The sequence below is a fragment of the Dothidotthia symphoricarpi genome (genome assembly GCF_010015815.1).
Source record: "Dothidotthia symphoricarpi CBS 119687 unplaced genomic scaffold P153scaffold_13, whole genome shotgun sequence".
Taxonomy (NCBI): Eukaryota; Fungi; Ascomycota; class Dothideomycetes; order Pleosporales; family Dothidotthiaceae; genus Dothidotthia; species Dothidotthia symphoricarpi.
The window spans coordinates 1035230-1049720 of NW_022985020.1; the positions used below are offsets into that span (position 1 = coordinate 1035230).

General features: G+C 52.5%; 5 protein-coding genes across 5 annotated transcripts; 3 read left to right on the forward strand and 2 right to left on the reverse strand.

Moving 5' to 3' along the window:
- Positions 1-603: 603 nt before the first annotated feature.
- On the reverse strand, positions 604-4793 carry P153DRAFT_368069 (heavy metal translocatin). Its single transcript, XM_033668422.1, has one exon. It carries the CDS (start codon positions 4353-4355, stop codon positions 861-863), a length of 3495 nt encoding a protein of 1164 aa, XP_033522583.1. The 5' UTR covers positions 4356-4793; the 3' UTR covers positions 604-860.
- A 667-nt stretch (positions 4794-5460) lies between these two features.
- Positions 5461-6412, forward strand: P153DRAFT_343457 (uncharacterized protein; the record flags this gene model as incomplete). The annotated part of the gene is made up of 2 exons (XM_033666006.1): positions 5461-5762; positions 5826-6412. Exons 1-2 carry the CDS (start codon positions 5525-5527, stop codon positions 6410-6412), a joined length of 825 nt encoding a protein of 274 aa, XP_033522584.1. The 5' UTR covers positions 5461-5524.
- Positions 6413-7062: 650 nt separating this feature from the next.
- On the reverse strand, positions 7063-7908 carry P153DRAFT_358304 (uncharacterized protein; the record flags this gene model as incomplete). The annotated part of the gene is made up of 1 exon (XM_033666788.1): positions 7063-7908. One exon carries the CDS (start codon positions 7906-7908, stop codon positions 7063-7065), a length of 846 nt encoding a protein of 281 aa, XP_033522585.1.
- A 217-nt stretch (positions 7909-8125) lies between these two features.
- P153DRAFT_358305 (uncharacterized protein) lies at positions 8126-10047 on the forward strand (the record flags this gene model as incomplete). Its single annotated transcript, XM_033666789.1, has 5 exons — positions 8126-8680; positions 8844-8995; positions 9132-9209; positions 9353-9542; positions 9901-10047. 5 exons carry the CDS (start codon positions 8126-8128, stop codon positions 10045-10047), a joined length of 1122 nt encoding a protein of 373 aa, XP_033522586.1.
- A 1346-nt stretch (positions 10048-11393) lies between these two features.
- P153DRAFT_293707 (uncharacterized protein) lies at positions 11394-12690 on the forward strand (the record flags this gene model as incomplete). The annotated part of the gene is made up of 2 exons (XM_033663908.1): positions 11394-12213; positions 12275-12690. 2 exons carry the CDS (start codon positions 11394-11396, stop codon positions 12688-12690), a joined length of 1236 nt encoding a protein of 411 aa, XP_033522587.1.
- Between the last annotated feature and the right edge of the window lie 1801 nt (positions 12691-14491).

Below are 14491 nucleotides of genomic sequence, written 5' to 3' on the forward strand. Positions count from 1 at the left end.
CTGAGGACAGTAGTCGCAACGCAACTAGATGGTATTCTGAGGTACATACAAGGGCCTTTTCCTATCAATGCGGACGCGCACACATTCGCTTTCTTTTCTCACCTCTTTCTGAGCAAACTTGTCTTCGATGCCAAACCAAGCTTCGGGACGTTGGGACAGGATAGATATCACATTCATTAATCACCTGTCAATATAGAAACACACAAAGGCTTTCATCAGCCTCTCGAGCCCAAGTTGTATCCATATGTTTTGTGAGGAACAGTGACTAACCAACTATGCTAATCAATCAATCAATCGATTCGAATTCACCACGCCATCTTGCGCTCTAAAATTAGCCAGATATACGCATTCCCTCTGATAGAATAACAAACGTATTCATCGAGAGTCACACGCTTGATAACAGGAACCATGACTACCGTATTATGTATCACATCTCGTGCACTTACCACCAGTGAAAAGCCTAGACATGTATTCCAGTCACGAACTGCTTGGACGGAAACACGTAGTCTGGCAAAATAAAGGAATGATACGTTACGTTGTTAGCTAGCGTCCCTGTACGCAGGGTATGAGTGAGGGGTTGGAGGCCATTACATCGATTCTGTATCTAGATTGTGTAAAGCGTCGCTAAGTGGTGAAGCCGTACTCGTTGTGCTAAAATGACCTAGTTTCAAAGTGTTTTGTCACTTGCGTGTTGACTTGTCGATATAGGATGGTAAATATATATGTATACGTAAAACAACCATCTGACAACACAACATAAAGTCGAAAAAGCGAAAAAGAAAAGAAAAGAACAGCAACAATGGTATCCTAAACACACAAACACACGAGACGAGAAAACCTCCTCACCCTCCAACCCGTACTCAATGCTCGCCCAAATCCCTCAACGGGACATACTTCGCCCCCTCCTCCTTATTCCTACGCCTCGCCTCCCACGCCTCAACAACCCACTCCCTCGCAGTTCCCCACACGCCCTTACGCCCGGCCCTCTGAAGTTCAGCCTCGACCTCACTCTGCGGGACCTCAGCGGAGGGATCCAAAACGCTGACCTTCATCCACTTCGGCCTAGTCCAGAACTTGAGGTGCAGACTACTCGCGACGACGCTGACACTGGAGCACGCCATAGCGGCGCCGGCAGCCATGGGATGCAGGCTGAGGCCCCAGGGGAGGAAGAAGCCCATTGCGAATGGCAGACCGATGAGGTTGTACATGCAGGCCCACGCGAGGTTGATCTTGATGCGGCGGAAGATTGCGCGGGAGAGGACGAGGCTGGCGGGGATGGCGAGCAGGTCCGCGTTCGACATTAGCACGATGGAGGCGGCTTCCATGGCTACGTCTGTGCCTGTGGAGAGCGCGATGCCAATGTCTGCTGAGGCGAGGGCGGGCGAGTCGTTGATGCCGTCGCCGACCATGCCGATTACGTAGCCGCGCGATTGTAAGTCGGCGACCATAGACTTTTTGTCAGAAGGCGTGGCTGAGGCGTGCACGTCTGCTGCGTCGATTCCGACTGCGGCTGCGACGACGAGAGCGGAGGCTGATGTGTCACCGGTCACGATCGAAGATGTTATGCCGAGGCGGGTGAGGGCGAGGACGGCGGCGCGGGCAGAGGGCTTGATGGTGTCGGAAAGGCTGAGTGTGCCGGTGTAGGTTGTGCCGATGGCGGTGTGGATTGTGGTTATGCCGGCGGATCGTGCTTGGGGGTTGAGCGAGATGGAAGACATTGAGGGCTCATCGATAACGGAAGGGACGTTAACGCCCTCGGAGAGAAGATATGTTGCGTTTCCGATAAGGACTCTGTAGCGTGTGCGCTCGCGGGAGAGGGCTGCTTCAACGTTTGCGGAGATACCCTTGCCGACGACGGCTTCGAAGTCGCCTACAGAGCCGTCAAGGATGCCATCAGGTCCAAGGCGAAGGTTGTCTTTGGCAGCGAGGACGATGGCTTTGGCGATGGGATGCTCGGAGCCCATCTCGGCCAGACCAATGAGTGTCCACCAGAGGTTCTTCTTGCTTGCCCATTCGCCCTGGATGTCAGCCTTGGAAACGCTCATCTTACCGACGGTGAGCGTGCCAGTCTTGTCGAACACAACGTGGCTGATCTTGGTAGCAGTTTCCAAAGCAGCACCACCTTTGACGAGGATACCCTGCTCCGCACCAACGCCAGTACCCACCATAACTGCGGTAGGAGTGGCAAGACCGAGCGCACACGGGCATGCAAACACAATGACAGCAATGCAAAGCTTGACACAGACCATGATTTTACCGCCAGAGGCGTGGTCCAAGAACATTTTCGGCGGGTATGGGAGTACGTGGCTGAGGATCATCCAAGTGACAAAGGTGGCGAGGCCAAGAGTGATAATTATAGGAACGAAGTAGCCAGCAACAGTGTCAGCAAGTCGCTGAATCGGAGCACGGCTTGTCTGAGCTTCTTGAACCAGGCGAACGATCTGACTGAGCTGAGTGTCGCGGCCTGCCCGTGTAACAACAAACTCCACACGACCATGGCCATTGACAGTGCCGGCCATAAGCAGCGCTCCTTTCTTCTTGAGAATGGGCATCGCTTCACCGGTAACCATGCTTTCATCGACATAAGATTCGCCACGAGTAACCGTACCATCGGCGGGGATCTTGTCACCAGGTCGAAGGATGACAACGTCGCCGACCTCGATGAGCTCTGTGGCGATGACCTTTTCTTCAGCGGCATTGCCGTCCACGGAAGCGCGTCCAGACTTCTCATCGAAATCCCAGCCTTCGGCGGCCTTGGCAGCTGCGATCGGATCGGCATAAATGGTGGCCATAGACGGAGCCAGCGACATGAGGTTCGAAAGCGCCTTGGAGGTTTGGCCCTTGGCGCTATTTTCTAGGTATCGACCCAAGCTAATGAAGGTAATCAGCATAGTGCTGGTGTCGAATAGAGTTGTAGGTTTCGAATGAGGCGGTACGAAGAGAGACACGAGCATCGACGCGATGCTGAAGAAGAAGGCCGCGGAGGTTCCCAGGACGACCAAGACATCCATGGTGGGTGAGCCGTGGCTCAGTGATTTGTACGCAGAAACATAGAAGCGCTTTCCAATACCAAACTGGACAGGGATAGTAAGAGCGAGACAGACGATATCTCCAAGGAACAGACCGGGTATAATGCGAATACTGCCGTAGTCAAGGAAAGGCAAAAACATGGGTATAAACATGCTGGTGAGAAACACCGGAACAGCGAACCACGCCGAGAAAACGACGGCTCGTCTCCATTCTTGAATCTCCTTAGTCTTGGCAAGAGACTCAAGCTGAGCGTTGTTGTCCTCCGAGTCTGCCACCAGGGCGTTGTACCCCGCTTCTTCGATGACTTCGACTAACGCTCGAAGTCCAACGATCTGTGGTTCGCGCTGGATAGTTGCTCTCGAAGTTGAGAAATTCACGGTCGCAGTTGTGATACCGGATCGTTTCCTCAAGAGCGCCTCCAGCTCTTCAGCAGCTGATGCGTTGGGTAACCCGTAGACCTTGAAATGTACAAGCCCGTTGTTCCCTGATGATTGCGCCACGCTGCCATCTACCGACGATATCACCGCAGCATCGAACCCGCGGTCGTCGATGATTTCCACTATTTGCTCCGCCGTGAGTTTCGAGGGATCGTGTACGAGCACTGCGCGATTCGCCAGCAAACTGATGTTGAATTGATACACGCCTTCAACGTCTTTGAATCCACCCTCAATAGCTGATGTGCAGGCGCCGCATGTCATTCCCTCGACGCTGAGAGTCGTCGTGAGCGTCTTTTGCTTCTTCTGCCCCTTGTGCTTCTTGGATGCTGGCGCAGCAGCTACGGTGTCCAGCACCTCAGCATCAAAGCCAACGTCTTCTATTGTCTCGGCCAGTTTGTCTGCTGGTATTATGGTCGTGTCGTGTTCGATAACGGCGCGCTCGGAGAGCAGGGAAATGCTGAAAGATTTGATCCCTGCGACATCCTTGAAGGCACCTTCAACGGCAGACGTGCATGCGCCGCAGGTCATTCCCCCAACTGAGAGAGTGGTGGTCGATATGCGAGTGTTCACGTCCTCGTCTTCGTCTTCCGAATCGCTCAGAAAGTGGTCGTCAGCGCTCGGCGTCATTGGAATGTCCGTTGACAGCACTTCAGCGTCGAACCCCCGGTCGTCAATGATCTCCCTGATCTGTTCCGTCGTGATTACGTTTGGGTCGTGTTGTATGACTGCGCGCTCCATAACCAAGCTTATCGACACGTTTCCTACTCCTGCTACACCTGTGAAGCCCGACTCGATCGCTGACGTGCATGCGCCACATGTCATGCCCTCGACCCTCAGTGTCGTTGTCGCCATGTGCGCCGTCGCGCCATTCGCAGCTGTCGGAGCCATTTTGCCTGGGTCGTGTCGCGATGCAACTGCCTCTATTATGCGTTACAGATGCTGTTCCAGCAGTGGCGTTTGTCAGCCGTCAGCGCGACGCGCGTTACCTGTGCGATTTCAAGGAGTCGAAGGGGGCGGAGTGGAATTTAACGCAACATGCGAATAGTGAATATCGTAAGGAAACGCCGTGTATTGAATGAATAAAGTTCTTCCAGAAGACCAGCTTCCAGCGGTTGTTAGATGGCGAATATTAACAGAGCGGAGAACCCGTTGGAGGTCCGCAGCCACCAATTTCGGCGTTCTATAGAACCCGAATAGCGGGTCGTCAGGGCTGTCTAGGACGCTTCGGTAAGCTAATGATTCGTTGCTGTTTACGGGTGATGCCTCGAGCTGATGAATGTCAGACCACAGCCGCAGGAAGAGGGCGAAGCAGATATTAATAAAAAGACTCAAAGAATATGCTTTTGGGAACTGCGAATGTATTGCGCCAGAGATAGGGTTTACACTTGGCGGCTGAAACAGGAAGCTCCTTGCATTCCTGGGTGACGCTTAGGTGAGACGAGCAGAACCTCAGGTTTCGCCCTTCTCACGTCTGACTCGAAGCCCTCAAACGTTAAAGATGAGCGACACATTTGCTTGGCCGGTCTGACTGGTGCTGGATGGGCGACCAAAATATGTTTGGCTGTCGTCTACCTAGCTTAGAGGCGTGTGTAGTTTATCGACACCCTCTTTGACTTGCAACTGACGCTGCGTAGACGCCAATCTATTTACGGTAGGTTCATACCGGCGAACCAGAGAACAAACGCCGCTATGCCATAAAGTGATGACAGGGTCTGACAAGTACATTTGTACGAGTTGCGCAGTCAGAAATCGCTCTTGAACAGGCAAAGATGACATCAGCATGCTGAGCTAGCTTCATATCTAGCAGCTTCTGCGGTACGGAATGCGTGAAACAAAGACGTGTCTCTTCGGTTAACATCGAGTACTGTGCTCCAAGTAGGCATTGTAGAGTGACTTGCTTGGAGGCGGACCGCTTGTGGGGCGGCCTGGTCGCGGGGCAGGCGCGATCGCCAAGACGGTTGCATCTCGCAGCTGCCTGCTCTCAACTCAACACCAGAAGCTCACAAACACTCCAATTCAATCTCAACCGAGCTTTATCAATACGTGTTGAACTCAAAATGGAGCAAACCAAGGCCCTCAACGCTCTAGAGCCCTTCTTGGCCCTTAGCAAATCCGCTACATCGCCACGAGCAGCTTCAGACCTGGTAATGCAGGCAACGAGTGCACCAAACACGTATATTTTCGCGGAACTGTTGCACACGCCGAACATCCAGAACTTGCGCAACTCCGAGGATTATGCGTCGCACCTTACTCTGCTCGAGATCTTCGCCTGGGGGACATGGGAAGACTACAAATGTATGTCTGGCTGTACAGTGTAACACTTATTTGAACGATGACAGACTGACACAGTATTTTCAGCACAGGAAAACCTTCCCAAGCTCTCACCCCAACAGCGCCAGAAGCTCCAACTCCTCTCTCTCCTCCCACTCTCCCGCTCACACACAACCCTCACCTACTCACATCTCATGACTGCCCTTGAACTGCCTTCAACACGAGCCCTCGAGGAGCTGATCACCACTGCCATCTACTCTGGCCTCATCAGCGCGACTCTCGACCCTGCACGTTCACTTGTCTCGGTGACTTCCATCTCGCCCCTGCGTGACCTCGCACCAGGCTCGCTTCCCGCTCTGCAGTCAACGCTCCAGGCATGGTCGCAGCGCTGCGACTCTGCACTTGCCGATCTCGAGGCACAGGTCGAGAGAGTTCGAAAGGAAGCGTTAGACAGGGAGAAGATGAGGAGGAAGAAGGAGAGAGCGCTCGAGGCCGTCATGCAGGCGAGTGAGGAGAAGGGTGCGGGGAAGAGGGGTTTGGCAACAGGTCTTGGTGGAGAGGACGCGATGGACATCGATGACGAAGGGGGAAGCGGGAGGGTTACGAGGGGGAACAAGAGGGGTCCTGGGGGCTTTGGGCTTGGTGGCATGGGAGTGGGCAGGAGGCTGGGTTGAGAGATGGCATACCACCACCAGCGAACACACACAAAGTAATCACATTACTGTGATCTTGGGACACACGCAGGCTCCAAAGACATGTCGAACATGCATCCTCGCGCTCAAAGAGCGAACATCACACAGATGATACGCCAAGGGGGCTCACCATCCCCTCCCATCACGAAATAGACTTCCATAGAGTCCGCCACGACCTCACGAAATAAGAATACAAAAAAAGCTCAAAACAAAATTGAAGTATCATTCCATTCTTAGTCAAAATACCAAGGCTGCCGTACCATGCAAAGCTAACATGATTCCCTGCTCGAAACAACAAGCTTACTCGAACAAAGATAAGTCTATTCACACGAAAAGATGTCCAGCCATCAGGCGCCCAAGCCGGCACGGAAAAAAAAAGATGACCAAAGTCAATCACACGCACCCAATTACCCAAGTAAGTCGAAGCCGATGCCCAGTCCAGTCCAGTCCAGTCCAGTTGGCAAAAACAACAAGGAAATCGGGATATAACCGCATCGCAAACCGTAGAAAATTCAAGATGGAACGCCCACGCCATGCCGGAAGTGTCAAAACCAACGCGCAAAAGTAAGAGGTGGAGGAGAAGAAGGAGAAGACAGATACCAGGGAAACAACGACACATCGACGACAGCCTGCTAGGCCGGCGCATGCGCAGGTGCAGTGGGGGGTGTCTCGACGGCGCTTGCTCCGTTCCCGACGCTGACGCCGGACCCCATTTGCGTGAGGCGGTCAGCCATGGTGCGCAGCGTGTCGCGCGTTGCGTCGATGTTGAGCTCGCCTCTCTCCTGCGCCTCCTTGAGGTACTGTTCCCACTCTGGATCCATGGTGATGTTTGCGTGGCCCTGCGAGCGCAGCGCAGCAGCGTGCAGCAAGCGGGCGTTGAGCGAGAAGCCGACGCTGGCCTCGATTTCGTCGTGGTCATCTTCGTCTTCTGCGTTGACATTTGCGTTTGCGTTGACGACATCGCCGCGGTCAGACATGGCTGTGTCGCGACCGGGGACTTGTTCGATCTCGACCTCGATGTCTGTCTTGACGTTTATGCTGTTTGGGCGCGGGGCGGGCGACAGCGACGCAGACGTCTTGCGCCGGTCGACCCAGTCGCTGATCTCTGTGCCGGTCGTGTCCGTGACGCGGACGCCTTCGTCGCGCTCGTAGCGCTCGCGCGCCCACAGCGTGCCCTCCCAGCGGCAGAAGGCCTGGATCTCAGAGTTTGTGAGCCCCAGCGAGTCGAAGGCGGCGAACAGGCGGGCGTGGTGCTGGAACCGGCCCAGACGCTTGCGGTGCGGCCCGTGGGCGTAGTTTAACCCGGGGTATCGCGCTTCGATTGTGTCGAGCGAGCCGTAGAAGTTTGCGGTTTCGATGCGCACTTCGCCTACGAGGTTCTTGGAGAGGTGTGCGCTGAAGGACGGTGGGTCTGTGGGGGAGGGCGTCGGAAAGAGGTTGTTGTAGACCAGCACGCTGATGGGTGTTTTGCGGTGCATGATTGTGGTTGGGTGTGTTGAGGTGCGGTGGTCGCGGTTGAGGGTGTTGGAGCCGTGGCTCACAGAGCGGTTGGTTTGGTCTGGGTTTGGTTTTGGAGGTTCGTGCAGGGTATGGTAATTAAGCTGTTGCACCAATATGTGACCTGTTCGTTCCAAGGATTCTTCGTGTGTAGAAACTCTGCGTGACCAGCTTGTTGGTGCAATTGATGCGCCCCGAATGGATTTGCTGCCTGCGCAATACGAGTTGATGGTTGAAATGAAGCCTGAGCAAGCTGGCTACCAGGTGTACGCGACTCCTGGAGAGATATATATCCGGTGGGAAGACCAGAGACCCTGGTATGCTGGGAAATTGCTGGAGGCGGTACTGCGGGAGGCGGCACAGGATTGGTATGGTACACGTCCGCCGAGTCGAGTGAAAACGAGATATATGTTCCTCGGCCAGCAAAAGCAGTTCACAGCAGCGATAGCAGGAGCGAAAGGGGGGAGAGGGAAAAAAGTCCAGGAGACAGCAACAGCAGCAGGAGCATCAGAAGAAGTAGCTAGCGACACACACCGACGATCCGATGGGAACCCAGCTCACCGCCATGAGACCAAATTTTGGGTTCCGTCTCCTCCAAACAACCTCGCACCAGGACCAGACCCTGAGTTTCCTCACGGACCCCGGTTTTCTCATCCGTGGACCACTCACGACACGGCGCGCGGCCTTTGTCAGGAGTGCCGCACCTGCACGTCGCCACGCACGCCCGCGCCCTGGACGCCGTTTGGGAGCAGTGTGAGCTGTCAAAGAATGGCAGATGTGTTGTAACGCCCGCGGCCAATGGCACGCCGCGTTACCCGGCCCCGAGTCGGGGTGGGCAGCACGGAATATTGCGCCCGACGCTACAACTGGCTTCTCGACCGCCGGGAGAATGCACGCACTGGCTTCGTGCGATTAGATAGGTACCGGTGTGATAAGACTGCGTGAGCCTGGGAGGGCATCGTGCGGTTTGTCCCGTGAATGGGGCTGTCTTGCTCCTCGTCCTCCAGATGTGAGGCTGAGATGCCAAGGATCGTCGCTTGCACCTGCATGCATCGTGGACTTCCGGGGGTAAGTGACGCGACATTGTCGATGCATTCGCCGGTGTGCGTCCGTACGAATATTGAATGGGCAGCGGTTGCACAGAAGCTGGATGCGTCCACTTTCTCGTCCGTTGCTCGTGTGACTTCTTGCTGACGGCGCGCAGAAGTTCGACTACTCGACACGTTGTCAAAATGCAAGAGCGGAGAAAAGGGATCTGCGCCTCAGCCGTTGATGCAGCTAGGTAGGTCTCACACCTAGCCCGGGACTTAACTCAAATCACTGAGCAAGATACTACGCGCGGTTATTCGGCCATACAGATATCATAGACAGTCACCAGGTTTCGATTAGAAATCTCCCTCTCTCCGAGCTAGCTGGTTTGACTAGGCATTTCTGGAACGTAGGGCTCTCAGGATATAGATCCCCGAGATTCGAGGTTGCAGGGCTTGGTTTCTACGAGCTCGCCCTTGGATGCTCCGGAAGCACCTCCGAGAAGCAAATTGATCCATGGGAAACAACGTCAATGTCTCTTGTTCCCCGCCGTCTTGTTGTCAACTACATGATTTCGACGAAACCAGTAAGAGTACATGGAGCGTGTTTACATTTCTATTCGCCGTGCGCGCGAGAAGCTGATCTCTGTCGGTGTCCTTTTCGAGCTATGTTCTCACTGGCGTTTGGATCTTTTACTCAACAAGTCCTGCAAGTTTGCTCGTAACTTGGACGTCAGGGTTATACACGCTGTTTGCGGAGAAATAAGTCCGCATATTCGGCAGTGTACATCGCCCGATTGTCGATTGCGAGAGTCCACTCCACTGGCACTATGCAAACTCGGCACATCTCAACATTTCTCCATAGAGAGCAAGATCTACGAACTCGACAACGAATAACTTCCAGATCTATCAACAAAGTCAACACTGCTCAAAACAGATACCAAGTCTCCTCCCAGTACTTGCTCTATCCCTAACTACACAGCGTTCAAGAAGCACTTGAGAGACAACAATCCTCATCTTGTGAACAAACTTTGCGCTGTGAAAATGCAAGACTCCCTAATATGCAGATTCCAATCCGCATTGCCAGTGTAACGTATCAAACCGTCGGCGGCGACAAGGTCGATCGACCTCTATATTCACTAACATCAACATCAACCCGGAACCGTTAGCTTGGGCGCCTAAAGCATGGGAAGCTCATGCTTTGTTGTGCGTTGAGCGGTGGTTCTCGATGGAGCAGAGGAATTGGTGCATGGCGAATAGACTAGCATTTATAGTATATGGCATGTAGGAGGCAATGACATCGGCGGTCTCTGTAGTTATGAAAGGGATGAAGGTAACCTAGAGGGAAACGACAATGGGTATTTGAAGCTGAATAGCGATTAACGGGGAACTGTTTGCACAGTATTGTTGATTAGAACAATAGAGCGTCCCAACAGAGACGGGTAGTCCCGAACTTTGGAGATGGAAATGTAAACAGGTCCCGATGTAAGTGGAACGTTCTCTCGATTTCTCAGAACATGCTCTGAGGTGAGGGGATATGTTTGGCTACAGATGAGGCCTCTTAGCCGCAGAAGGCACAGACGGTGCGAACCCTGGACTTTGACATGTAGCTGTCAGACCCAATACAGTCTAGACTACCTCCTCTACCAAACGTTAAATGTTGATGCTTCTCTTTACCGCGAGAGGTCGCTTTGCGAAGTTTCTCAGATGGGACGCGTCACGCGTTAGCCAATCACAAGGCTTCAATCAACGCTAGTTGGCACTAGTGCTACAGCGAGCAATCGCTCTCAGTGCTACATCTATATCCTCTCCTTTACCTTATATCTACCCCACAGCTACTCTACAGCTTGAGGTCTACAGCACGATGAACAAAAGGCTTTGTTCAGGTTTTTGAGACATATCTCAACCTACCAAAAAGTTTGGTGGCAACATTACTCACAACATCGAGAAGTAGAGAGTAAACAAACAAAAACCTCCACAATCTTTTGTCTCACTCCGCACCCTCACCGATACTACTCATCTCTTTTATCCCGCTGATTCACCGCTCTTACCTTACATCTGGGATTCCCCGACTACTATAAAGAACACCCCCACCACTCTTTACATTTGCATCAACATCATCATCAACACAACAACAACCAAGCCCCAACAACATGACACCAGAACAGAACTCAAAGGAATTCAAAACTTTCGAGCCGCCGGAATGGGTAATCCAGAGGATGAAAGAGAACGCGGAAGCAGCTGAGAAGAGGAGGAAGTTGCAAGAGGAGACGGGCCATGTGAGTCGGTGGGCAAATCTTCATACCAACCCGCATTACTGGTATGATAGAATTGATGAGATGAGGAATGCCATGGGTCCTATGACTGTTGAGCAGACGGCAGAGGTCGAGCAGACGCCAAATTCTGAGCGTGTACCGATTGCTGAACGTCTGAAGAGTATGCAACAACCTCGCGACACCATTCAGCCAAGAAGGTCACCGAACAAGGCACAGGTTCAAACTAATAACGAGAGACGCGATAAAAAAGAGAAGCATAGACGGGAAGTACAAATTCAGAAGGAGAACGGTAATTCGAGGGCTCAATCTCCCACGACGCAACAACCACTCGTTGCAGCAGAATCGTCCGCAGCTGGGGCTGTTCGGGAGGCAGCATCAACGCCTCACCAGACTTTCCTATTGCCAGAAACGGTAGTGTACAAGTATCAAGCTCAACCTCTACCAAAATGGTACCTTGCACTCAACATCAAGAAGAATGCTGAGATGAAGCGAATTGCCAAAAACCGTCCACAGGCGCTTTCCGCTCTCGACGCACTCAAAAAATGCATTGGCAGGTGTGAACAGGCGCAGAGAAACAACCCTGCCCAAATACACAACCTCTACGAGGAGCTTCGCGACTACGTTCACAAGGCCGAAATCAAGCTACACGTCACTGGACCGATTGTGAGAACAGCCATGATACTCCACCCTACCGGACTGCCTTGCATTTTCGCTGAAGAATCCGCCTTCCCATCGGATCTCAAGAGCGATAGCTATCAGTTGTACTGTCGCTGGCTGAGAGAAGATTTTGATCAGAACATCCTGCGTGGCATTGTTCAAGTAAAGTCGAAAGAGCGAAACGCCGATCGGCTTGACCAGGCTTACAAGAAGAAGTTCCCAACTACCGCCAAATACTACGGAGGGGAAGGTCTAGTCCTGGGCCAGTGGTGGCCGACGCAACTCTGTACTGTGCGAGACGGAGCACACGGAGCAGCGCAGGGAGGTACGTACTTGCTATTTTCTCGACCTCTCACCTCGCTGAATGGTCACTTACTTTTACGTAGGCATATCTGGCGAAACAGACAAAGGCGCATACAGCATCGTGCTCTCAGGCGGTGGCTACCATGACCAAGACGACGGCGATGTCATCGAATACAGCGGCACAGATGGAAAGGACTTCAAAGCAACAGACGCGACTCTGCACATGGTCAAGTCCGCTGAGCTCGGCAATCAAATTCGCGTCATCCGCTCCTCACAGCTGGTCAAGAAGAACAAGTATCGCCCTGAAGTCGGACTACGCTATGATGGTCTGTACGTCATCAAGAGTTTTAAGGTGACCGATAGGGAGAAGCAAACGTACCGCTTTCACCTTGAGCGCTGTCCTGGCCAAGACCCGATTCGATGCGAGGACAATTCTTCCAGACGGCCAACACCTTATGAGGAGGAAGAATTTCGGAACCTGAAGTTGAAGGATTGGTAGGGATGCGGATGTTTAATGGGATGGACGGTTTGGTTGCAACACAACTGTGTAGAAATACTTGGGTTTGGAAACACTTGGCGTTTGGCGTTCAGGCACGGCGAATTCTTACGACAACATACGATACCCCCCCCTTTGGCGTTTAGGACGACGGTCCTGTTGTTGACCGATTCGAAGCGACTCCGTTTCGATCTGGTTCACGCAACACAGAGGATCTGGTCACAAAACGGGTTTACCACAATTTTGGATGACATGAATGGAGACGAAGAAGGACGATGTTCATAGGCGTTTTGTACACCCACTCACTCCCGTTTTCATGGAACAGCTTTTTTTTAGGTAGTTGGGATAGCTTGCGATGAAGACAAATAAGTAGGTCTTAAGTTGTCTTCATTTAATGAGCGTGATATCCTATCTTCACCTCCACTATTAACTACAGAGAAAGCGAGAGAAGTAGAATAAACCTACTCTTCCTTCACCTTCACTCTCATACCCATTCCCTCCTCCCTTTTCCACCAATGTTTGGACTTACCTCTTCACCTCCCCGTGAAAACAGTATGTTGAAAAACATGCGAGAGTCATCAGACTTTACGTTTCACTGCATTGTTGGAGATGAAAAGCTGTCTAGGCGAGAAGGGGAGGAAGGACACAACATGTCGACGCATTCCAGGTTATTTTCATCCCTCTCGCCACATCACACTGTATCTCAACTCACGAATCTCACCTTTCCGCACTCCACGTTTTCTTCCGTCCCAGACTAGATTTTCACGCAGACGTGTGCTTCGAAAAAACACTCCCAAACAAAGAACGACACCTGCCTGTTCTCAGTCTTCCACCACTCTACTACTTATGTGATAACATGTAAATTGCCATGACACGGGCCATCTGTCAGATATACATAAACATGACTATTTAGCTATGCTCTCGTATGGTGGTAGTTACTCAAACGATGGTATTACGGTGTAGTGGTAAAGTTGAGGGGGGCGGAGACACACCTCGTGTTTTGGATAGGCATGAAGTGTAGTTTTGGTTGGAATGCGTTCTTCAGGTTCTGTGGTGATGTTCGAGCCTGTTGAGTTTTATGGGGTTGGCTTGTGTAAAGGAAATGTGGAGTGTAACTTGTTGCGGTGCACTGGGGTTGTTCAGATTGGGTTTGATGTATAATCACAGGCAGCAGTAGCACAGGCTTCGTTAAAGTAAGAGAAGGAGATTAGAGTGGATTGGGAACCAAGATTCATTGTTTATCTTGGGAGTACCTGGGTTTACATGCTCATGCTCATGCTCATGCTCACGCTTGTGCTATGCTCATATAGGGCTCGATCATGTACCGCAGTATCGTACTGGAATCGGAGCAACCATCCCAACATAAACCCTATCGTTATGCCTGGCTGTCCATCTGTCATTCCGCCCATTGTTGTCCTTGAAAGTAGTTGTGTATGCTGAAGTTATGGTCGTCGACCACCAAACCAGGGAGCACAAAGTAGCACTCCAGTTCCCTACCAGTTGGTAGCGGGAGTAGCATCAGCCCAGTTGCTCTCAGCGGCCGCGGTGGTATCGTCAGCCCAGTTTCCCGTTGACTCTTCAGCAGGAGCTTCGGCCCAACCACCAGTAGCAGCACCAGAGTCGCCGCCGTTGCTCCAGCCACCACCACCAGAAGACTCAACAGGGTCATTGGGGCAACGCGCAGCACCGTGACCAAACCTCTCGCAGTTCCTGCACTTGACGCGGCTCCAATCGCGGGGCTTGTCGCAGTCGCGGCCGATATGACCTTCGGCGTCGCAGTTGTTGCAGCGCATGACTTTGTCGT